The sequence below is a fragment of the Podarcis vaucheri genome (genome assembly GCF_965113315.1).
Source record: "Podarcis vaucheri genome assembly, chromosome: 8".
NCBI lineage: Eukaryota > Metazoa > Chordata > Lepidosauria > Squamata > Lacertidae > Podarcis > Podarcis vaucheri.
Window position 1 is genome coordinate 73,880,275 of NC_138766.1, and position 26,175 is coordinate 73,906,449.

Consider the following 26,175-nt stretch of genomic DNA (forward strand, 5'->3'; position numbering starts at 1 on the left):
CATGCAGAAGGTCTTAGGCTCAATCTCCAGGTAAAGAGCACCCCACCTGAACTCCCAGAAGCTGGTGCTGCCAGTCAATGTACTGACCTAGACGAACCAATGGTCATACTTCATGTGTTCCTGTGTTGGTGTGAATAGATTTTGAATTGTCCTCATATGGAGTCAGGAACTTTCCTTTGATCAACCAAAGATTGCCCAACGCTAGTTTAATAATTCTCAAACCCCTGATAATAATGTGATATTATATATCAGAGGATGTTGAGAAAAGGCTGTGTCAAGCAAAATTAATTTTGATTTACTCAGTAATCTAAGATCTGACACAATGAATAAGAAATTCAAAACATAGTATTTACTGGTTCCGATGTAAATTAACCAATCCTATTACTAATCGAAGGATGCTTATCTTGATACTAGCATATTTCAACATTTCCTGACATTTCTAATCACATGTTGATATAATGAAGGATGTAGTACTTTGTGGCTTTTCAAATATCTGTCAAATATGGTTGTTATATTAACCTAAAACTGACTTTTCCTGATTGTATGCTCGACTATTCAACAGTGATCGCAGACATGGGTTTGTGATCCCACTTGTTGGTAAGACTGTTGATCCTACTCATTACTAAGATTGTATAGTTCCATTCAAAGTTCAGCTAATGAGAGTCAAAAATTTCTTGTAGATTAGTAAAGACAAAAGCTCTGATGCCGTTGCACTTGCACCTAAGTCACCATGATCCCCAGTGACAGTAGATCCACCATGTCCCACCGCAGCAGAGACCTCTAACTTTCCTAAGGTCACAAAGAGCACACCAAGTGGTGGTGCTCCATTTCAGGTCTGGGGGCTGCCCTTTCAATGATCCCTACTGGTTAGAAAGCAAATGAGACCCGGGAGAGGTTGACAGGGCCTAGAGAGATATAAAGGCTCTGCAGGAGTAGGGACTTTGTTGTGAACAAGTGGTTGACTCTGATGCCTCCTGGGGATCTGTCTGTGATTCTGCAAGCCCTGTGTCCAGTCATCTTTGCTATGTGGAACTGTAGTGATCTGCTACTCTTGTCATCCTGGGTTTTGAACATGTACTTGGCTCACCCAGGTTGACCCAGGGTCCCTTCAACACCCCACTCTGTTTAGTTCAGCCTTTCCCAAGGCAAACACAAGTCCCAGCTCAGCCACAATTCTCACTGTTATGCTCCCTCAAGGGATTGTTCTGAGGAAAAAACTTCCATGAGTGCTGCTTTAATACAAACATGTCAATATATGCTTGTATCATGCATGTGTTATGAAGCTTACCGTGGAAATCTCTTGGCACTTCCTAGTCCCACTCAATCCATTGGTAGGACTGGTCCTGGTGGCTACCTAGCAAAATCCTCAAAAATGGGAGTCTGGTTGCTGTGTTTAAGCTTAGAAGCCAGCCTTGGAACTCATCCGTCTCCCAACAATTCCTTAAGCTGTCTTATTTACTCTTGCCCAGTTAACTATGCTTAAGTTCTACTCATACGACACTTCTGTGAGGTCAGATGGGGACATGCAGAACTTAGGGGTGGGGCATCTAGTAGCCCACTGAATCATACTACAGTAGTTCTGAAAGCCTACATTATAATCTTAGGTGTTAAATTGGATAATGGCTTTACAATCCACAAGGAGCATAATTCAGTACCCAATGGTCATTTGATTCTGAATGTGTTCAAGGAAGCTGGCCTAAGCAGGTATTTGGAAAATATAGTTTTATCCTCAGAATGACATGCTAATAGAAATCTGGGACAGAATTGACTCAATAAGATGGCAGTCATTGTATTAGAGACATTCTGGGGAGAAATCCATAACCACCCCTGATTTAATAGTTCAAGCATATGCCATCTTACCTCCTTCTTTAGAACAAAGACTGACTAAGTTGTGAACGGTGTCCATGAGCTCCAGCTGTTGTTTTTGCAGAATACTGTTATTGGTGGTTGCCTTACTCAGCTGCCTCTCCAGTTCTTGGATGATGTAGGTCTGACGTGAGACCAAGCCTTGCAGGTCCTCTTTCTCCTCCTTCAACGTATCCAGCTCCCCTTTATGTCTCTCTTCCATTTCAAGGATTTTGTGTTCCAATAAACTAGTAGGGGAAAAACACATCTTTGTTAGTGGTAGTGTATGGGAGTAGCTGGCTGGAGAATCGAGCAGAGGAGATGAGAGGCTGCAGGTCATTCATTCATTCATTCCATTTATATCCCACCATTCCTCCAAGGAGCTCCACATAGGACACATGGTTGTCCATCTCATGTTGCCCTCACAACCACCCCGTGAGGTAGGTTAGGCTAAGAGACAGTGATTGGCCAAGGCTGCTGAGTGGGGACTATTATCTTAGTCTCCCAGGTCTTAGTCCATCACTCTAACTAGTACATCATGCTGACTGTCTTTTATATGTGGAAGGGGGCCAAAGCCTTTGAGAACCAGCCCAGCTCTGGAGGGCAGCCTCCCAACAATAGGAGTGTTTGCATCTGTCACTTTTGGTTTCTCGGTTTCTCAATCTCCCCACTCTTAGTTTCAGTTCTCCACATTTCCACATCAGTTTGCAACTTTTTATTTTAAAAAATCCTCATGAAAATCATCAGCATTGAACTGCAACTTTCTCCTAAAATACACATTTGTTTTGAGGGGGGGATTCCCAGTACAGTGGGCAGCTAGCATCTGCAAAGAAAAGGAGGATAAGGGGAGGAGTGAAGAAGAACTACACTAGCCCAAAGCTCACCTTATTATTAGTATAAACTACAGTGGTGCCTCGCAAGACGAAATTAATTCATTCCGTGAGTTTTTTTGTCTAGCGAATTTTTCGTCTTGCGAAGCACGGTGTCGGAAAAGTTTTGGAAAAGCTTCAAAAATCACCAAAAACCTCAAAAAAGGCTACCACACCGCATTCTATGAGTTGCTCCTCGAAGTCAAGTCACAACTGTATTAAGGGTGATAAGAAAAAGGAAACAAACTTGCAAAAAATGCAAGACATTTTCGTCTTGCGAAGCAAGCCCATAGGGAAATTCGTCTTGCGAAGCAGCTCAAAAACCGCAAAACCCTTTCGTCTAGCGAGATTTTCATCTTGCGAGGCATTCGTCTTGCGGGGCACCACTGTATAGTCAAGGCATGCCTGCCCATGAGGTGGGCTGATGTTGCCGCCTTGGGTGGTGGAATCCTGCAGGGCAGCACTTGTGCAGCAATGACCTCTTCTGGCAAGATCTTGTGAGAGTTCTGTGAGATCTCGTGAGAGTTCTCCAAGATCTTGCCAGAAGAAGCCACTGCCATGTGACCTAGGCAACTGAGGCTTCTGCGGGAAAGGGCACCTCATGTTTTGCCACAGGTGGTTAAACAGGATGGGTCCCATCCCCCCCGACCATAGTTTATCATTACAGCAGAAGAGTCTGCACTAAAATACAGCACCGAGTTGCATTTAAAGTGTGATTTCAAGACAGTTTGGAGGTTACTGGCTGGAGAAATGCAAAGGGAGCAGAAATGAGTTTCGAAAAGCCTAGTGAGCCCCTCATTGCTCATCCTCAGAGGAGCAACATGACACAGGCCTGTTTCTGGATAATACTGCTGACAAACATGGCCAAACCTTGACACCTGGCAACATACCACCGTTATAATGTGAATGGTTTCCTATCTGAAAACTAATATTTGGCTAAAGAGTAAAGGTGACTAGACTGACTATGGCTGCATGGAAAATAAAAATACCACCACTCACCCCCGTGCACATTTTATTACGATTCAGATTTCCAAGTGAGATAACATGTACTGCATACAGGAATATATTAAATATGTGTTTAGAAAAAGCAAGATGATGTAAGATCTTGTCTCTCTCTCTCTAAATGAGAGTGATACCCAGATCCCCCTTGCCCCCGTAGTCTTTAGTTGTACTAGAATCCAAGGACATCTAAAGTTAAAAAATATCAGTTTCTCCAAATCTACTTAATTTCTCTGTGAGGTGTCAGAAGAAATATGGCACCCTAACTGTTCACAGATTGTAGGGTTATGTGAGGTACATAGTGTCTTTAGAGAACAGGGAAGTGAAAACCAACACAGCAAAGGTGATCCAGATAAAGAATATAATAGTTCATCCAAAGAGGAAATTAGGCACAAGCTAACATGATACTTCACTCTGCCAGAATTTCTTTCATAGAAGTTGGCTTGTGCATGTTTGAAATATATTTTCATGGTGAATCAGAGGGCATTCACTCTTCATTGAGAACTTCAGGCTACAATATGGGGACAGGGGAACCTTGGACCTGGGGCAGAATGTGACCTTCTCGGCGTCCCTCTCTGACCCTCAGTACTCTCTCCACAGACCCCTCTCAGGGTCACACTACTCAACACCCCAGATCCACACTCTCCTCAAGTGTTTGGGCCTAAGCAGAATGTCCTTGAACCACAAAAACGCCTATTGCTTCCCTGAATGGAGGAGGCAGGTACGTATAGAAACCCCTGGTTTTTGTGTAGTTGAAATGTCCAAAGTAAGAGTCTCCTCCATTGCGCCAGCCACTTTTCTCTCTGGCCCTACCCACCACTGGAATGCAGCCCTTTCTGGAAAGTTCCCCATGTGGGAACATGGTCCTCCTTATTATGGGATTTTTATTCCCACCCACACTCAGATCTTGCTCCCAGTGGGATAGGAAGCTCGGAGTTTGGAAGAGTTGCCTCTCCTTTTGAGGTAGGTCTCCAAACAGCCAAGGTTCTTCTATCACAAGCATCTTTACATCTTTCTCTGGAAACTACATTTACGAAGGGGTCACCGGCATCCTTTTTCTTGGCCTGCTCTCCTTCTTAGCCTGAAAATATATGAAAGAGGAAAATATATTCCTCTCCCTGTGGGCACATCACTGCTATGGGCTTTGTTGGTTTCAGAGGAAGGAAGAGGGTTGGGGGACTGCAAATCTAAATGGGACATTTTCTTCTCCCACTCACTCTTCTCTGAGGTGAGCACTATGAGCTCCTAAAAGCTGTATCTGTTCCTGATAATCTTCACTCACATCCCTAATCACCAGGTCTTTCTCTTACAGAGATGATTGGGGAGCATCTTCATAAATGGATGTGCATTTTGCCCCAGAGTACCACTGGACACTATAGCAATGGACTACTCATGGTAGTCCAGTATTAGCATCAAGACTTAGCATCATAAAACCACTCATGTGGTGCTGCTTGGAGGTTTTAGCATCAAAACCTTTCTGTTATAACAAGGAAGATGTAAATATATCCCATCTGCAGACCAGTCTTTTGATTCCGTATGCCAAAGATCATGCTTTTTATATCCACAGACTAACCAGTGGATTCAAGACTGCCAGTGATCCACGTGCTATCCAAGATTTAATTTGAAATCCCCCCCATCCCTCTTAAGGCTTTTATTTCTGGATAACAGATCAGTGGCAGAGTGCCTTGAACACAGTTCATCTACCCAAACCTCGGGATATAATAGTATCCATATGTTATTGTTTTTATTGACTATCACAGACATTCAATGTGGGATGTTACATATGATAAACATATACTTAATTAAAGCCATGAATCTGCTTCTACACTCTGGAGTAATATTTTTCTAGAAAGGAAAAGTAATGAAAATGAAACACAAATATGCTTTCCATTTAAATTATAAAACATTTGATGTACAAGAAACACACCTCCTAAAAGCATGACTTTTTGTCTCACAAAGTGAAAAGTAGGAGGGATTATGGATTACAAGAACATGAAAAGAGCCTTGCTGGATCAGGCAAAAGGCCGATTGAGCCCAGCCTCCCTGCTTCCCACCATGGCCTACCAGATGTTTCTGAGAATCTCAAAGCAGTTAGTGCAGTTCTTATTCGTACAACCACTTCTGCTTGGCTTTTCTAGGATGCTCATAAGAAAGCTGTCCCCCACATAGATAAAGGGACCCCTGACCATTAGGTCCAGTCGTGACCGACTCTGGGGTTGCGGCGCTCATCTCGCTTTATTGGCCAAGGGAGCCGGCGTACAGCTTCCGGGTCATGTGGCCAGCATGACTAAGCCACTTCTGGCGAACCAGAGCAGCGCACAGAAACACCGTTTACCTTCCCGCTGAAGCGGTACCTATTTATCTATTTGCACATTGACGTGCTTTTGAACTGCTAGGTTGGAAGGAGCAGGGACCGAGCAATGGGAGCTCACCCCATCACGGGGATTCAAACTGCTGACCTTCTGATCGGCAAGTGCTAGGCTCTGTGGTTTCACCCACAGCGCCACCAGTGTCCCCCACATACTGAACCCTCTATACACCATTTCTGCAACAATTTGATTTTTGCTTTCTTTTTTTTGGTAGATCCTCATGAAAATACACCAGCATTTTAATGTGGTATTTTTTCCTAATACAGTCGTACTTCTCGAATGGAATCCGTTCCGAAAGTCCAGTCAACTTCCGTAAACGTTCGAAAACCAAGGCGCAGCTTCCGATTGGCTGCAGGAGCTTCCTGCACTCAATCGGAACCAGCGGGGAAGCTGTGTCAGATGTTCGGCTGAAACATTCGCAAACTGGAACACTCACTTCCTGGCTTGAGGTGTTCAGGAGCCAAAATGTTCGAGTCACAAGGCGTTCCAGAACCAAGGTAGGACTGTAAATATATTTTTGTATGTTTTGAAAAATATAGACATTTTTGCAAGTGCTTTCCCCGAATCAAATGCATTTTTCTATGTTATTGCCGTGTGCATATGCACTTTCACACACACTTCGTCTTAGTATATGCATTTTTGTACACGCTACTTGGGTGAAGACCTGCATTGCAAAATTCACAACAGCGGAAATTTCAAAGGATCTATGATGTACAGCTTCCTTGAGGAGGGAGGATAAGTGGGGGTGTCTGTATATATCTGTTGATTTCCACAATGCAGCATACTGTCTTGTTTATTACCTCCCAGACAATATTTTACATAACAGTAAATTAATTCCCAGTAATAAGTCGGCCACGGGAGTTAGATTAGTGGAATGTTGCCTATGTCAAGGAAGGAAGAGAGATGGTAGCATTTTTAACCCCACTGACTGGGATGTCGTGGAATGAGGAAGCCTACAGATGTTTTGCTGCTTAAGCAACAACACATCTGACCGTTTATAGATGACTTCATGAAAGTCATGTCAGCTTCATGTAGTGCAGTAAAGAGTCTGGGTATTTTAGATTTCCCCTTCCCGTTTATATTTACAAATGTGGTTTTGCATTAATTTCAGAATCAGTGTATAGATAAGGGAATCTTACACACTGCCTTAATGATTCTCTCTGCAGAAATGGCAATGAAAACCATATTGAAGTGTTCAGAGTGGTATGCAGATCCAGAAAGGGTGACATTCTCAGTAACATGGTAATTACTTGTCAACGGTAGTCAGACCACTAATTTCATGTCTCCTTTATTTAGCTGCACAACAAACCTCACAATGAAACCACAGGCCTATATTTAGATGGTAGATCTCGAAGCCATGTTTAAAGGCAGAAATACCAGCAGAGAATAAAGTCCTACTGTTGAGACCTTCTATCAGCCTTTTACTTCAGAGTTTGCAGGGCACACTGCGGCCAGCTCAAGACTTGGATTCTATTTATTTTAAATTTTTGATAAGATCAAGTGTTGGCATTTTTTAAGCGAAACTAATTGCATGTGTTTTGTGAAATGCACATTATAAAGTTCTTGAAAAAACAGGTACATTAGTAAAAAAAAAAAAAAAAAACCACCCTGCATATAAAAATGTGTTTACTGGGAGAAATTCACTCAAAAATGCTGATAAATCTTCACGAGGATTAAAAGAAGAAGAAAAAGAATTAGCAAATTGCTGAAAAATGTGGAGAACTCAATTTAATGTTGGGAAAATGAGCCTGTGAGAACAAAACGTGACAGATCCATCCCTATTTCAAGGAAATAATTAGGGATGCTTCAAATATCATACGTTTCCTACATGGAGAGCATGTAGGAAAAGCAAGAAGACCACATGTGGATTTTCATGAATAATGATCATGCTTGTGTCTATTACTACAGCCCACATAGGAAATACAGATCATTTGAAATTGGCTTTAGATGTTGCAAGATCAGGTTAAAGGTGCAAAGAAAAGTGTGTTGTCTTTAGGGCATGTTAGCTAGGGGGCATATTCCTTTAGATGGCAACGTTTAAGAGCTGCTAGTTCCTAGTCTCAAATGCCACAATATTATCTAATGCTGTCAAGTCTATTGATCTTAAATGAGGCCCGAAATCAATTTTCTACCGGAGAAATGGTGCGTTACTTTTGTCAGGATGTAAACCAGCAGGGTGGATCAGCAGGAGAGTATATTTAACCCTCTTCTCCCTGTTCTGCTAATAAACTTCACTCTTAGGGAAAGGTTAGACAGAAAGGCCAATGTAAGAAATTCTCTGTTGTAGCTACTGTGGAAAAAAAAGGTGATGAAGTAGACCGTGGAACCAGCCCTGATGATTCTCCCCTGGGGCTAGGATTGCTTGATCCAGACAATTTCCTTTGCAAGGTAGATCTGCTAATCCGGTCCAGACCATGCTTGAAGTTTAAAGAGGATTTTAACTCAGATGCATTTGAGAACAGGATGTGGTCCACTACTTAGATATATATTAGGGTTCTCAAGAGCTTGGACATTTTAAAAGTACAGATAATAAGATTTAGTCTGCCCAACAGATACAGATAACTGCCATCACTGGGATAAATGCCCTGCATATCGTCTACATTTTTACTGTATTTTATATGTATAAGGGAATTCGAGATGACACTTCACCTGCTATGAAGCTGGAATGGTTGTCTTAGAGATGGAATTCTCTGACAATCTTGACCTGGAGTTTATCTGCACACTTTTTTTTTCTAATTCGAGTCTCACTCCCTTACTAATTCTGCTAAAAATATTAACATTAACATCAACAAAGGGAGCCCTCCTTGCTCACCTACAACTTAGATCTGTGAGACAGACAGGCACAAGGCACAGGGCCTTTTCTGTTGTGGCTTCATGGCTTCGGAATCTTTTACTGCCTCACCTCCAGAAGCCAGTTTTTCCCCCAAGGGGGTTGAATGACTTGAAACTTGGCATTCACATCAGCAATATTCTTCTCTGAGAGAGCTTTCTTTCTGTTGTCTTATATTAGGAGGTCAATGTGTTTTATCTGGCTTATTGTTTTGATTTCTTAGCACATAAGTGGAACATGGATCAGTGAAACTTGGTGATTCAGCCTACAAGTATTTTAAAACAAATAAAGCAATTCACGAACATCAGAAGTAAGAGTTGTCATCCTTTTTCAAAAAAACAACAACCGTAAGCAATCCCTTGCATTGAGCTACCTGGTGGGGCATATTTTGTTGCGGTTGTTGCTGTTATTAATAAAATACATGTTATTTCTTACTGAAGATGTAAACTGGTTCTTTCAAGGAGTACTGGAAACCTTTTCTTGTCTATTTAAAAAGTAATTTTCCATATGCGAAGTCCACAGTGGGGTTTGAAGTTTAAGGGGACAAAACAGCAGAACTTATTAAGAAAACCATTAAAGAAGATGAAACTGGATGTGATGGAATTTTAGAATGAAACTGTATGCAATCTTGATTATAAACATTGAGGATGGGTGAGTGGGAAGGCAACAGTATTCCAGGAAGGTTTTTTTTATGGTTAATGTTTTATTGTGTTTGTAATATTTTGTTGGGAGCCACCCAGAGTGGATGGGCAGCATGTAAATATAAATATATAAGATTATTATTATTATTATTATTATTATTATTATTATTATTATTATTAAATAGGATTTTAACTGTTGAGTGACAAAATGTAACTTTGAATTTTGAAATAAAATAAAATATGTATTGGGGGGATGTAAACTGGACATTTTATTTAGTCATAAGAGCATTTCTCCAACCCACCTTTCAGGCCAATTAGGGCCACCTAGAAGGCATGTACACACACACACACCACAAAATAACAAGCAATACAAACTGGGATCGTTTACACAGAGCCAAACAGAATGCAAGCAAACAGCAGGAATGGGATAAAAACAAAAGCTTGGCAAGCTACTGAGGCTTTGCCGCAAATCAAAACGCCAGAACAGAGGAGCCCACGGCGCCTTTCCATAGCGGGGATTTCGCAGGCAGAGGTGCTGCTGATGTGATGCAGGAGATCAGATCTCCTGGCTTTTAATTTTATTTTGTTAAAAAGGCTTCATAGCAGAAGAACATCATAAAAGCCTGCTGGATCAAACCAATGGCCCATTGACCACCCAGGTGCCTGTGGGAAACCCGTTAGGAGGAGCAATCTCCCCTCCTGTAGTTTCCAACAACTTGTATTCGGAAACATATTGTCTCCGTCTGTGGAGGCACAGGATACCAGCTGTGGGGTGGCATGAATTGGAATGGGGCAGGGTGCTGGGGGAAATGATGTCCAGTGCTTCCCTGTTGCTCTGTTTCCCTGACCAAAATCCCCTTCCCCAAGCTGCTATTAGCTCTACTAGGAGGAAAGGGGACCTCCTGAGCTTATTAGCTTCCCCCAACGGGACTTCAGGGGAAGGGACATATTTTAACTAGGAAAACAGCACGGAGACAAAGGTTTCAACACTGCGCTACCTCCTGGTGCCACTGCCCTCGTCTAATTTTGGGGGTCCCACAGCTGCTTAAAGCTGTAATAAAACATCAAGAGCTCTGATTACAGATGTCCCACCACATCATGTATGTTTTGGCCCATAGTTTTCAATGCATCTATATATAAAAAAAATTGCGTCCAAGGTATTACACATTCCTCTTACACGGAAAATTATAGCACCAGATGTTTTTTGACAACGCATTATACTAACACTACAGATTTTAAAAAAAAATGGTGAAGGGATCATAATGTCGCTGCTGTGGCAATTCTCATGCCAAAATCCTTTTTTAAGCACTTTTTGTTCATGGCTGAGCAGTCGCAAGCCCTTGTGTTGGAAACGCAGGGATATCCTTTCCAACGAAAGGCTGCTCCTAAAGTTACAAAATTCTTACAGGGGAAGATTGGTATGTGGAGGGAGGGATAGGAAACACGTGTAGATCAGGATGGGCAAACTCAGTTGACAAGATCTATTTTGTTTGACAATGTAAGAAGAGCTTGCAGGATCAGACCAAATGCTCCTTTAGTCCAGCATTTAGTCATGGTGGCTAACAAAAGGCCTGCAGGAAGTCTGTTAGCAGGACATGAGTGGAGTGGTCCTCTCCCACTCATGATTCTCAGCAAATCATGTTCAAAGGCATATTGCCTCTGGCACCGAAGGTAGTACATAACCCTCATGACTCATAGCCTTTTAAAAAATAACTGGAACCTTAAGATTAACCATTCAAAGCTGGAAGCAAAAGACATACAGTGGTACATCGGAAGTCAAATGGAATTCATTCCATTCAAATGGAAGCTCCTGCAGCCAATTGGAAGCCGCGGAAGCCCTGTCAGATGTTTGGGTTCCAAAGAACGTTCACAAACCGGAACACTTACTTCTGGGTTTGCGGCGTTCGGGAGCCAAAACGTTTGACTCACAAGGCGTTCGCAAACCAAGGTACAACTGTACTTAGAGTTAAAGAATTCTGAGCCCAAGGATTTGTTTCAGTACCAGAACCGATTTGCACAGCCCCTAAAACCCCACTCCTGTGTGTCCCCCTTCCCCAATTTTCTTCATTTCAGCAATATAATTTGGAGTTGGGGGAGCCATTTTGCCATTGCCGCTGTTAAACAATTGGAAGTTGCCAGTCCACAAACAGATCCAGAGCTACCTTTCACTCACCCCTGGCATGGATCATTCTTGGTGATGATCTCCCATGCAGATACTTTTTGCTCTGAGTTGCAGCTGGACTCTACTTTCCAAAGCATGTATGCTGCCAGTTCATTGAAAAGAACAGATGTGATAATTTTGCCTGCATTTTGTTATGTATGAAAAATGCATTGATTGAAGTACATGCACTGATTAAAAGAACTGTGATGTGATTGTGCAATCACACAGATTCCTTTTTATGCTGTGATTTAATCTAAGTGCATATTTATTTATTTTTATTTGATTTATTAGATTTATATACTGCTCTGCATCAAAAGATCTCAAAGTGGTACACAAGATTAAAACATGAGATAAAATCACAAATAGATAGTTAAAACAGAAACAACAAAACAATAAGTGAATATGTACTGGTCTGCATTCATAATCCACAAAGGAAAAAGATGTTAACTGCACACTGCATCAAACTGATTATGTGCAGGGGTCTGAACAAGCTCTGGATTTTTATTTTATTTTTATTTGTTTAAGGTATGATGAACTGTTAAGGCATCAGTGCCATTATGGAAATAAAACCAGATTCTAAAATCTGGGTAAAACATTAGAAGGGGGTAATGCCACAAGAATATTGAGGAACCATCCTCACTCAATTATTATCCAAACTTTCAATTCAACCAGTTTGTGGGTTATGGGCTAGGCAACCTTTCTCCATTATCTATAGGGAAGTTTCTGAGTAGAATAGTATCTCAATACTGTTGTTCCAATTCAATTGCTTTTTGGAAATAAGCGAGACAGTGAAAAAGTTGTGATCTCTACAACAAGAAAAAATGATCTCTCCAGTCTGCTCACTCCTGCTAATTTTATTAATGGACCTTACTGCATTCTGCTTTCTTGAACAAACAGTTTCTGCTCCCCTTCCCTCCTTTAACTGCAGCATGAAAATAGGTTGATTTTCAACACATCCCTTCCTTCCATATACAAGGCCAGGCTATTTCATCACATTAAAAGGGCACATCAGTGTGTCAGTCGATGCAGCCACACACAGAGGTCAAGGCAGGCCATGTTTATTTACTGCCAAACATATCTTAACACTGTGACACATTATTAAAGCACATAAATAAATGCAAAATATTAAGCACACCAGTTATCACCTATAGGAATCTCTGCCTTTTCCACATTCTAAATAAATACTTAGGCCTAAGCCGATAATTGGCAGGTCACTAATACAATCAGTAGGTCAGTGGGTTAAAAAGCCACACACATTTCCCCTTCAACACTGAAGCTTTGTAATGGTCTTGCAGCTAATTCAATAATACGGAAGCAAAAGTTGATAGAGCACATTACCTATAAAGGGTCTAGATTTCAGCCGATTACCGAATCTCCCTGCTCTGCCTTCCTACAGGGCCAGTATTCCTATATAACAAAGTGGCCTTTTATGCATTACCACAACGATGCAGAGACCACGTTCCCACAGTTTTACCTCTGGTTGTACAAGAGTGGTTGAATGCTAAGAACAATGTGAGCAGAGCCAATTGCAATTTTCACCCAATGGTTGCTGTCCAGTGGGATGAATATCAGATGGGAAATACCTATGTAATTTACCCCACCCATATGGTTCTGGGGTTTCATTTCTGCAACAGAATGGAAAGATGGCTGTTGTGCTTTCTTGTGACATATGAAGGTCCTTAAGGGCGCTGCTCCACATTTTTTAAGCAAACTGGTCTGTTTAACAATTGCCAGACTAATGCATACTAAATCCTTGGGAGGCTTTTGGGGGAGGAACTACATTGATGAGCCTGTAATTAAACTTTGGATTTTTCCAGATAATGTGATATGGTTATTTTCTTTTATAAAAATGCACCAAAATACATATTTTAGGATAAACTATGCTTAGAAATGTCTATATTGAAAGAAAATGTGAATTTGCATTTTGTGATAAAATATGCATTTAAGTAAGTATTTGGATACAAATTTTCATATGGATTCTTTCCCCACCCCCAAAATGTACAGATCAATGCAGAAATGGGATGAAAACATGTGAAACGGGCATTGACTGGCAACAGACTGCTCCATCCATCCCTAGTGACAACCAAGTCAACTACTTGGTGACTACAATAATTGCTTGATAAACTAGTCATTTAGGAACCATGCAATATCTCTCTATGAGATTGTTTTATCATCTCCTAAGTGCAATTAATGGAACGAAAGATCCTGCAAAATGAGACAATCAGGATGTGAATGTCCTGTTAAAAGCATCTCTGAATACATGCAAACTGTTTGCTAAGCACAAAGCTGTTCCTAGGTTTTTTGAGAATATCAGTGTGTGTGTAAGTGTTTGTGCAGCAATTGTCCAAGAAGTACATTTCAAACAGCACAAAAAAGCAGTCCTTGATGTTAGTTAATAATTGGAATGGTTTGGGAAAGCATAATAATATCCAATTTCATTTGTCTATTTGTCCCTTTCTTAAGCTACCCCCTGCCTTTACATGGAACAATGTTTCTTAAGATAACATGAATAGCCCTACTCCATATCCAATACTCCTGATAGGGCCATATAGAATTCCCCCTATAGTTAACTTGGTGGCCCTCTGCCAATCAACAGGGCAGTGACATGAGGCCACCCACAGACAAAGTAAGAATTTCTTCATACCTGGGAGACTTCCTAGGTTGTTGTGTTTTTTTTTTTAAAAGTAGCACTTTGTTTAAAGAATGAGAGAAACCCTCCCCCAAAAGCCTCCCAAGGATTTAGTATGCATAGACCCTTCCCAAGCTATATATGTTAAAAAGAGTTAAAAACAATGCTAGTGATGAATGTAAGTGGGGGTGACAATCTCATTCCAAGATCAACAAGAGAAATAAAGAAATCTCCAAAGCAAGGAAGGAGAGATGGGTAACCATGTCCTGTTCAGGTTGGAGATGAATAAATATATTCCTCCACAATCTGCCCCGCCCCGATTTCTCCCCATTGATCTAGAGCAGGTGCAGCTAAACCTATGGTTCTCTAGATGCTGCTAGACAGCAACTCCCATTATCCCTGATCAGTGACCAATATTTTGAGAGCCATAGTTTCACCAAGCCAATCAACAGTATTGCTGGACTACAAATCCTCTCATTTACCATGCTAGATGCGATTAACTAGGAATGTCAGAGGATTCCACTGTTATCACAGTGCAGTGCAGCACTGCCTTTCCACAATGAAATAACACAATGAAATAACTGCAAAGAAGTGAGATGTAAGGAAAATAATGCCAAAAAATGAATATCAAAATATGGTGTCTATGTATGGCATTACATACCACAAAAATACATATACGGTATAATTCTACTTACGTGAATAATGAAGCGGGTAGCATATTACAAGGAGAAAAGAAAATTCAGTTGAGCATATTGACTAATATGTCAGTATGAATGAACGTTAGAATGGAATGAAGCACATTCCTACATCCCTAATGCAGGCTTCCTCAACCTTGGCCCTCCAGATGTTTTGAGACTACAATTCGCATCATCCCTGACCACTGCCACTGGTCCTGCTAGCTAGGGATCATGGGAGTTGTAGTCCAAAAAATATCTGGAGGGCCGAGGTTGAGGAAGCCTGCCCTAATGGGTCCAGCAATATTCAGAGGGCCATCATTTTAGCTACCACTTACCTACAGCAATAGAGTGCTTTAGCACTAATTCAGGACCAGTGATTGCATCAAATGTATGAAGGAAGAGTTCACACTCCTTTCACCAACTGTACTGCTCAGTATTTACCTTCCCCCAGTGATTGCCATGGGGGTGCAGGGAAGCAGAGCCCCTTCATGAGTCTTTCTGGTTCCCAGGTTCTTTTGAGATGCCAATATCACACCTTGCTGCCTTTCATCCACTGGTATCATTCAAAAGTTTAGGGTCACTGTAAGCATAACAGTACAGAGTACTGGCCATTTTACCTGATAGCCTCATATATAATTGTATTGTTTCATTGCTTGCCAGCCTGGGCTCCTTTTTGAGAAACAGTGGAGTAGAAATCCAATCAATCAATCAATCAATCAATCAATCAATCAATTAGAGACTGTCCGGAAGAAGGCCTCTTGGTACTGAAAATGTTCTTCCACACATGCTTTACAACAGTATTAAAGAACTCTGCACTCACCTATTTTTATCATGGATTTTCAAGATTTCATGTGTCTGCTGGAGCAGTTGTTTCTCCAGCTTGTAAGTAGATAATGAATTCTCCAGCAGCTGAATTTCTAGTCGAGACGTTTGATTTAGTACCTGAAGGAGGCAAGCGAGAAATAATAGATAGGCCTTCCAATACTTTTGACTTTAGCAGTCAACATTGCTGTTCTGCTTTGCTTGGTCCCAGACATATCATGATGATCCAAAAGAAAAATATTGCAAAATAGAGACACATCAACAGGACATTTTATTTTGGTCTCTACAGCTTTTCCATTGTTCTTTTATGAAGTGCATTTACCTAAGTAGCTTGCCAGGGTGATTTAAATTTAAACACAAGCCAACCTGCTCCCCAGCTTCTGTTCTGTAAACAGAAGTTCCAAAACATCATTGTCCCAAGGTATTTCTTTGGCTGTGTTTGGTCTAGGTTTATTTATAGCATAGCTTCAGATATTGCATACCTCCTTGGAAGTAAGTTTACATTCCTCCCTTGAGCTTCTTCAATTTCAGTCACTCTAAGCCTCACTAGGTTCTTCCTGTGTCCTTACCGAACAACATCACCTAGAACAGTAGCCTTCAGTGTTCTCAGACCTCAGCCCACCTTTAAACCAAACATGTGGGGGGGGCATTCCTTCCTATATATAGGGATGGGGGAATCTTCCTAGATACACATAAAATATAAGGCTGTCAATGCCAATCAGGTTATGGAGAATTTATAGGACCACTACCAATCATCATGTCTCTGCATGCCAAGCATGGTGCATGTGTGTTATTTAAAGAAGGCACCATTGGCCAAATGTAGAGTTACCATAGGATATAACAGGCCTGTCATTACAGGGAGAAAGACTATTTTCTACCACGACCCGAAATCATGTGTGCTCCAGCTATGAGCACTTCAGATCCAAGAATTCTGTCTTGTGGATCACATTGTGAATCTACTCATTCATGCATGATCAAATCAGGTTTTGGGGCAGTCATTATAAAATTAGAAAGAGAAGGCTCTGGCGGTTCTGATGGGCGATTGTCTAGAAAATTATTGAATAATACACATTTATCTTGTTGTATCACAACGCATATATTCTCTACATATTTGGATAGATTGCCAGAAAAATAGTTGGTGTTATGAGTGATTCAACAAAAAAAGGTCACAATCTTTGGCTGAAATCCTGTGTAAAGCATAAATTCTAGTGTTGCCTTCTGATAGTGGGCATCCCCCCTATATTGTATGTGTGCCAAAAGTCAATTCTTATGTTTAATACTGTGACTGCAGGACTAAGCCAATGGGGATCAGCATCTACACTGCTCTGGTAATATAAAAGCCGGCCTTTGTTTATCAAGGATGATGGGTGAGTTGACCTTGACATGCTTATTTTCTCCTAATGCAGTTCAAATATATAGTGTAGCCTCTATTCTCTGTTATGACTTAAGTCTAAAAATATAAGATTTTGGTTCTAGCAATTTCTCATGCTCATATTCCATTACCTACAAGCTAAGGCCGTCTTATATGAAACTTTTATTAGCCCTTCCATGGAAAACTAAGAAGCTGAGAGCTTGAGTAAGACTATATTGTCATCACCATGTGTATATTATCTCTAGCTAGACTAAATTAATTGTCCTTTCTTGTGTAATTGATCTTGTTACTCTATATGTTGATATGCGTTTTAAGTAATCATTTCGGGAAAGGATACTGTAAACACGGTTTGAGGCTCGGAGAATACAAAAAATATGATCCATCTCAAACACTCTGCTGGTATAACTAACTGGCCAGTGTAGTGATTACATACATGCATACATTTGTTTTAAGCAGACAGTCTGGATGCGCAGCATCTGCTAGATACCATATGCTTGAAACTGTAAGGGAAAGGGGAAAGAGTGGCGGAGAATTATGAATTGTGAACAGATAGATAATATCAAAGGGCTCTCAATGAGTTAGGGCCAACGGACATGTATCAGAAGCTGGGATGCTGATCTTGTGGACTTCTCTGTCTCCTCCCTTCAAACCCAGGCCCTGTCTGTGATGGGTTCCCAACAGGACTGCAATTAGCAAACAGATGTTCCCTAGACCTCTTAGCCTCAGGTATAGACAGTTGGAAACATAAGACTATGAGAAGAGCCTGCTGAATCAGGCCAAAATGGCCCATCTTGTCCGGCATCCTGTTATCACAGTGGTCAACCAAATGCATGTGGGAAACAGGATTCAGACGCAAGAGCCCTCTCCCCTCCTGTGGATTCCAGCAAATGGTATTCAGGAGCAGTACTGCCTCCAGTGGTAGAGGCAGTGCACAGCCATCTTGCCTAACAGTCTGTGATAACCTTCTCCTCCATGAATTTGTCTAATCCTCTTTAAAAGCTATGTAGAAACAGGGTCCCTACTTAATTACAGCTAGAACAGGCAGAAAGGTCTGGTCTTTTCTTTAGCCCTGGAAGAAGAGGAGGAGGAGGAGGAGGAGGAGGAGGAGGAGGAGGAGGAGGAAGAGGAGGAGTAGTTTGGATTTGATATCCCACCTTTCACTCCCCTTAAGGAGTCTCAAAGCGGCTAACAATCTCCTTTCCCTTCTTCCCCCACAACAAACACTCTGTGAGGTGAGTGAGGCTGAGAGACTTCAGAGAATTGTGACTAGGCCAAGGTCACCCAGCTGCTGCATGTGGAGGAACGGGGAAGCGAACCCAGTTCACCAGATTATGAGTCCACTGCTCTTAACCACTACACCACGCTGGCTTTCCCCCAGGCCATCCTACCTCCACTACCACCATTAAACAACAGGAGAAGCATTGTTGGACATGAGCTTACACTGAAGGAATGGGTTTCTAAAACCCAAAACTGACTGTGCAGGCAGTTTGAAACTGCACCAAAATCCCTATTTTCCCTTAGCTAAAATCCATTAACTTGAGCTCTGAGCTCAATGAATAAACAAAAGCCCGGCTGTATAGACAAGTGCTCAGAGCCCTCTCCTTTATCAGTTGTGATGGCAACTATGGCCTTCACTGTACCAGTAGTAGAACAGAACAGAGAGAAGACACATCTGTGCTTTATCTTACGTCCTGGACACACTCTGACACACAAACCCAGGTCCGGGAACAAACGCCAGAGTGTGTTCCCGGAGATGATTACCTCTTCCTCCCAGATAAGAGTAGGAAGAGGAAGATCCTTTTATGGTAAGAAGTACAGGAAGAAACACCCTTTTATGGTTAAGAATACCAGAGCTAGAACATATGTGATGTCAACCTGCGTACATAGGCTGACGTGGTTGGAAGGAGGGAGAGGGTGTCTGGAGGGTATAAATACTGCATGAAACTTCTCATTTCTTTGGACTTGCTGTGGACTCACCACGCAAGTGCCTTCTGCTATCCGAAGAGCAGAATAAACTCTTTCTTTGAACCAACTCGGTGTCATTTTGACTTCCTTCCTCCTGTCCCGGAGCAACGCAGACCCAATCGGTGAACTCCAATAAGGCTACAACACATGGGACATTAAATGACTTGCAATCTTAAGCATATCACAGAAGCCCCTACAATAACTTACAATTCAGGCCAAGTTCTCACTGAGATGATAAACTTGTGTTTTGGCCGTTCCCAGGTCCCAGGGCTGGATCCAGGTTCAAGGGGACCTACAGCAAAGTGCCTTCCACAGGTTCTGCTCTACATTGGATCCTTCCTCCCCTCAGCTATGGGCTGCGCCCCACCATTACTCTGCAGCAGCATTGATGGAGTAAGAGTGTTTTCTCCTGTTCTAGAGGGTAGGACCTGCACCAGTGGATTCAAGTTAAGGGAGAGGAGATTCCAACTAATCATCAGGAAGGACTTTCTGACAGTAAGAGCAGTTTGACCATGAAATGGACTCCCTTGGAAGGTGGTGGATTCTCCTTCCTTGGAGGTTTTTAAGCAGAGGTTGGACGGCCATCTGTCATTGTTGCTTTAGTTGAGATTCTTGCATTGCAAGCAGTTGGATTAGATGACCCCAAAGGTCTTTCCCAACTCTACATTTCTACAACCCTGGGATTCTATAATTGTCTTCGATAGCAATACTCCATGGGCACAGTGTATTTTTCATGGCTGTGAACACTGAAGAGAAAATCAAAGCAACCCAAGCTAGCCTAAAGCGGCAAGTGATCACATATATAAAAGGCACAATCAGAACTTTTCGACACATTCAATGCTTCAGTTGCTCACAGCTAGTAGCCAAGCTGTTTATTTGAAGTCAGCAGCAGCAGCTCACTTTCTTGGCTAGTCCAGCCTGAGATAACACATGCAGAGCAAACTATACCAAGCAACTCCCATTTGGCCCAAACCAGGGCACTTTAACTGAAACCAGCCTTTGCTGCTGTTACCACCAATCAAGAAGTGTGTTTCCTGCAGCAAAAATAAATAAATAAATGTCGAGAAGCACAGTATGAGGAAATGACACAGAAAAAAAGGGAGTAAAGGGGAAAATGTTTTGTCATAGTTAATGGCCTGGTGAATGCAACCATGGAAACATACCTGTGTTTCGACATCTGTGAGCTTTCTTGTCTGCTCTGCTGTCTGGCTGAGGAGGCTGGTTCCTATTTCCAGCATGGTGGCTGTATGGTTCTGCACAGCGTTCTGCTGTAACTGCGCCATCTCTGATTTCATGTTTTCCACAATGTAGTTCTCAAGCTATGGAAGAGAACAGGTAACGAGTTTAAATGGCAGCAATGAATTTATGTTAAAATGCATCTGCAATTTAAATGTGTGTGTGTGTGTGTGTGTGTGTGTGTGTGTGTGTGATAAATTTATAAGCGCTTTTTCCTCTCCATAGCGGACTTCAAAACAATGTGAAATGCAAGAGTTTAAAAATAAAAATAAGCAAAGCAAAAATAACAAAGCTTGGAAACAATCCCATAAATACTACCAGCACAGCAAACAAAAGTAAAATCATCAACAGAACATAAGAAGATTTCAGGGGCAGGACTGAGGAGGAATGGTGCCCCCCCTTCTCCTGAACCTTCCCAAGAATAGGAGGACAGTATAGATTTAGAACAGTGGTTTGCAGAAGGGCCTAGTTCAGAGATTGCAGAGGGGGAAAGTTGGGAAATATTGGAAGAGGAACAGCAGGAAAAAGAAACACCAGGGAAGAGACAGCTGACAGACTCAGTGTCTTTGGAGAGCATTCCTGAACTAACTTCCCCCAGGACTAGGCATGCAGTGAGAGTAGCCGAACAGAAAGCTCAGAGACAGAAAGCCCAGCTCATCCAGTGCAGGGATGACGTAGGATAAGAGAGACGGGTGGGTGGGTGGTGGCTTTACTTGGACCAATGCCATTTCTAGAGAGAGACTGCATTCCTTTGTCTCTCGCTGTGATTATTGAATAAACTAATTGGTAAGAACTCTTCTTTTTTTTTATCTGCTTCTTTGCTGCCACCGGGGCAGGGATCTGATTCCCTGAAGCCTGACAGAAGATGAGTCCTGCCATCAAGCCAAAGGCCCACATTCTAGTCCAACTTTCTGGTATCATACCAGATGCCTACAGGAAGGCCACAAGTAGGACCAGAACCACAATAGCACTGTCCCTGCTTGTGATTCACTTCAATAGGTATTCAGAAACATATTGCCTCCAGCAGTGGAGGTAGAACAGCCATCATGGCCAGCAGTGATTGATGGCCTTATCCACCACCAATATGTCTAATATTATCATGGCCAGCAGTGATTGATGGCCTTATCCACCACCAATATGTCTAATATTATTTTATAGCCATCTAAGTGGTGGCCATCATTACATTCACTGGAATCTAGTGTGGAGAACTACACTGTCATGAATTTTCCAACATTTAGCTTCCCTGGATTCATAGCCAGCAGCCTCAGGCAAACTATTTTCTCATAAGACAAGGTGAGTTGTTGCTCTTCTGCAGTGAGATGTAGCCCTTTCATATGCAGTATGTTTAGGAATCAATCCTACCATTCCGGAAACAAAAGTTCATTGCAGCTTCCCTTGTAAAAATCAATCACCCAACGCACTTTTACACAACAGCTGATTCAACAAACTATGTGATGAGCCATATAATAAAGTCAGTTGGGGCCAAATGAACTCTTACCTTCCCTTTGGCCTCTAATGTTGCCTTGGGGAGTACCAATAGTGTCCAAAGTGGTGGATGGAAAACACATTATAATATATTACAATGGGAAGGCTAGATTTACACATCTAGTAGCAAAATTGCAGTTCTGAGAAGCTCATAATCAAGAAATAGAGAAAAACCACAAGCAATTGGCTTGTGACATTCAGAGGGGGTGTGTGAATTAATTTCCTCCAAAATAGTACTGGGTTGATGACATTTTTAGAGTGTGATAACCTCTCACAGAATAATTGTAACACAGAACTCCATTGTAATAATTTCCAGAGAAATATCCTTGTTAGTCTCTTGAAATAAAAACAAGAAAGTCTTGTAAAGAAAGTCTTGTGGCACATTAAAGACTGACAAATTTATGATGAATAAGCTTCTCTTGTGGACTATAATTCAGTACCTGCATCAATTGAAGTGGACTATAGTCCACAAAAGGTTATGCCATAATAAATATATTCATCTTGTTTTTTACAGATGGCCATGGGGGGGGGAATCTGTATTTTATTATTGGGACAGTAAATGAGGAGTACACAGCTTACAAAGTCAAATGTACATATTACTAAGTCATGTGATTAATTTTCCATATACATTTATATAATTTGATCATTAGTTAACTGTGTACTTACATACTGCTTTGTGAAGAGTTTTTTATTTATTTGAAAAGTGGATTATAAATTTATTAAATAACAGAAATAACAGCAACAACAACATTAGCATCATGGTAGAACTATTCAGCTCCATTTCTGAAATATGCTTAGTTTATTTTTGTAGGCTACATTAAATAGTATATTCATAGTCATAGTTATAGCTGAGACTTCTGGATAAAAAACTAGTGCCCATCATACTCATCAGATTATATGGTTTCTGAGTCAATGGAATTGGTGGGTAAATGTAAAACTCCCATCTCCTAGAGAGATCTATGATTGTAGGGGGAAAGAGGCAGGCAAAGACAGCTTCATAGACGTGTCTGTGATTCAGTTTGATGGACCTCTCACTCCCCTGGTGATATTATCTCACTGCCCTGTGAGAGGGCCCTGAGAAAGGGAGGCAAATGGAGATACCACTATCTTGTCTTCAGACAGAGCAATTCAGATTGCCTCTTCTAGAGTCTCCCTTCACAATGGTTACAGAAAGGGGCTCAACATGCATTGGACTTTGCAGATGATATTCACTGGATAAGATATGAAAGTCTAGCTTGGGTTTACTGACTATCAATGAAAGATAGCAACTTTCTAAGTCAATGTAATTCAGAGGAAAGCATTGCAAGTGGATTCAGAGTCTTTGAGTCTTGGCTAAGCCGTTCTTTCTTTGTCCCTGCCTGAACATGTGCAGGATATTCGTTCCCATGTCAGATTTTCAGTGTTTCAGCTAGGGATGCAGAGGATGAATTTAGGCATAAAGTGGCAGGAGACCTGAATGTCTTCTCCAGTGAAGAACAGATAGGCATTGTTGACCAGATGCCAGGATCTCTGGAGTGTTTGCAGATGTAGGAGGTGTTTTCACTATTGCTATTTTGATAATATTTCTTTGGAGTTCACAGCCTTTTAAAACCAATTCCAGGAATGTGACCCTGTGCTCCCTGTGTTACTGTCTTGAATAATGGTCATTTAAATACATTGAAGATGGAGTCATTTTTTGGGGGGGAGGGGGGAGAGTGAGAAGAAAAATTCAATAACAGCTGAGATTATTTGATGCAACACACTGCAAAGACAATGCCAGTATGGTATTGCCTAAGCAGGCACAGTCTATGGCCCATGAGAGCAGTGAAAAAAATTGAGACACTGGAGTTTGGTGAAAACCAGATGAGATTTTCACTGACTACGGTCAGTAAACTGGGTTGGCATGGCAGTAGGACAAGGATGAGTTCCTCATTCCACTCTGCCTTTGCTGATGGAATGGAAATGCACTGAGCTTAGAAAGGCCCACCATGGGAGTTCTCCAGCACTGAACTCTGGTTTGATGAAAGCCTGGCATCCAGGGTCTCACTAGGCAAGTGGGAAGAGATTCCTGTTAGGTAGAGATCCTAACTCATGCTGGGCATGTCTTAGTGAATCCTCCCCTCAGACCCATTTACTAGGAACCAGGCAGAGGGCCTTCTCGGTAGTGGCGCCCATTCTGTGGAACGCCCTCCCACCAGATGTCAAGGAAATAAACAACTACAGTGGAACCTCGGGTTTTGGACGTAATCCGTGGTGGAGGCATGTCTGCAACCCGCAGCGTTTGTAAGCTTCAGCGCCGCGTCTGCGCAAGCGCGTGGCATGATTTGGTGCTTCTGCGAATGCACAAAGCGCGGTTGAGCACTTCTGCACATACGTGAGCAGCAAATCCCAGAAGTAACCATTTCTTGTACTTCCAGGTTTACCACGGTCCATAACCTGAAAACGCGTAACCCGAAGTGTTTGTAACCCAAGGTACCACTGTATCTCACTTTTAGAAGACATCTGAAGGCAGCCCTGGTTAGGGAAGTTTCTAATGTTTGATGCTTTATTGTATTTTTAATATTTTGTTGGGAGCTGCCCAGAGTGGCTGGGAAACCCAGCCAGAAGGGGGTTATAAATAAATTACTACTACTACTACTACTACTACTACTACTACTACTACTATGCCGATCCTACCCAATTCCATTTCCACCCACACTTGTAACAAAAATTCTCTCCAATGCTTAACATAATGAGGGAAAAGGGAAACAAACAAACAAACAAGCCTCCAAAGAGGCCAGTTGAGGTTGAGAGGAAAGAACCAGAGACCCTTTTAATGGCTTCCGCCCTTCCTTTCTCACCTGAGTTCCCATGGGATGACCACCACCCCACGAGATCTTGTGAGGGCAGGCGCAATTCTTCCTCCCCCATCCTGTTTCTGGGCCCTGCACTGCTGGGCAATGTTGCCCCATGTGATGGTCACACCCAGAAGGAGGCTCAGAGGTGTATGAACTTTCCTTTATACAACCTGGAAACTTTTCATATGTGAGATTTAAAATACTTTTATACTTACATCACATTGTTATGAGACTCCCAAGGCATTTTTTAAAGGCTCCTTTCCCTACTAAGCAAAGTTTTAGTCTTACATCTGAACCAGCCCTCTGAAGTTGCCTTCCCCATTTTAGTCGGGTAACATCCTCAAGTTCTACTGCCGTTCCTTTTCTATTAAACTTGAAATGCTACAGGGGAAGTGAGCATGTTTCATTCTGAACAGTAAGCAGCACCCAATACGGGCCAGATGTGTGCCTTGATTTAGGGACTGAGGGAAAAAGTAAGAAGGGAAATGTACAGCATGGGATTAATACAAAAGCACCCTTTCATCTTTTATCTATGTACTTCTGCAGATGCCAGACTGGCAAAGGCTGATGAATTGCACTGGCTGAGGTCAAGAAAGATTTGTAACAAATTTGATTGTCTATGTAGAACTCCAAGTAGTGGGGGTTTTTTTTGGGGGGGGGTTGTTTTTTGTGGGAGGCAGAGAATGTTTGCCTATGAGGAAGAAAATGGAGCTTTCCCTCCAGAACAAATATAGGTGATTGAGAGACGATTTTTCAGCTCAGAAAAGGGAGAAAACCAATGGAAGCATTAGAATAAAAGCTCAGAAATATCACAGGCTTTGCTTGCAATAATGCTGAGTTACTGAATAATACCAGTGCAAACATGCTACCTGGCATTCTAAGAGCCTCTTCTTACAAATGCTAGGATTCATAAAAAGGGAATCACAAACAGGGAGTGTGCTGTTGTACTCAGGTCTGGATTTTGGGCTTCCTATACACATCTGCTTAGTCACTGTGAGAACAAGATGCTTCTAATAATAATAATAATAATAATAATAATAATAATAATAATAGGACGTGGGTGGTGCTGTGGTCTAAACAACAGAGCCTAGGGTTTGCTAATCAGAAGGTCGGCGGTTCGAATCCCTGCAACGGGGTGAGCTCCTGTTGCTCGGTCCCTGCTCCTGCCAACCTAGCAGTTCGAAAGCACGTCCAAGTGCAAGTAGATAAATAGGTACCACTCTGGCGGGAAGGTGAACGGCGTTTCCGTGCACTGCTCTGGTTCGCCAGAAGCGGCTTAGTCATGCTGGCCACATGACCGGGAAGCTGTACGCCGGCTCCCTCGGCCAGTAAAGCGAGATGAGCACCGCAACCCCAGAGTCATTCACAACTGGACCTAATGGTCAGGGGTCCCTTTACCTTTAATAATAATAATACTACTTTTATTATTTATATGTCTCCCATCTGAATGTGTTGCCCA

The 26,175-nt window shown here is 41.9% G+C and overlaps 1 protein-coding gene across 1 annotated transcript in view; it reads right to left on the bottom strand.

Annotated features, from left to right (window-relative positions):
* Nucleotides 1–26,175, bottom strand: part of ANGPT1 (angiopoietin 1) — a 164,230-nt gene that overhangs the window by 48,704 nt on the left and 89,351 nt on the right. Inside the window, exons 3-5 of the mRNA XM_082235731.1 lie at nt 20,343–20,498; nt 15,841–15,962; nt 1,861–2,093 (exon numbers count right to left, since the gene is read on the bottom strand). Coding sequence (XP_082091857.1) covers nt 1,861–2,093; nt 15,841–15,962; nt 20,343–20,498 — 511 coding nt within the window. The remainder of the gene's footprint in view (nt 1–1,860; nt 2,094–15,840; nt 15,963–20,342; nt 20,499–26,175) is intronic.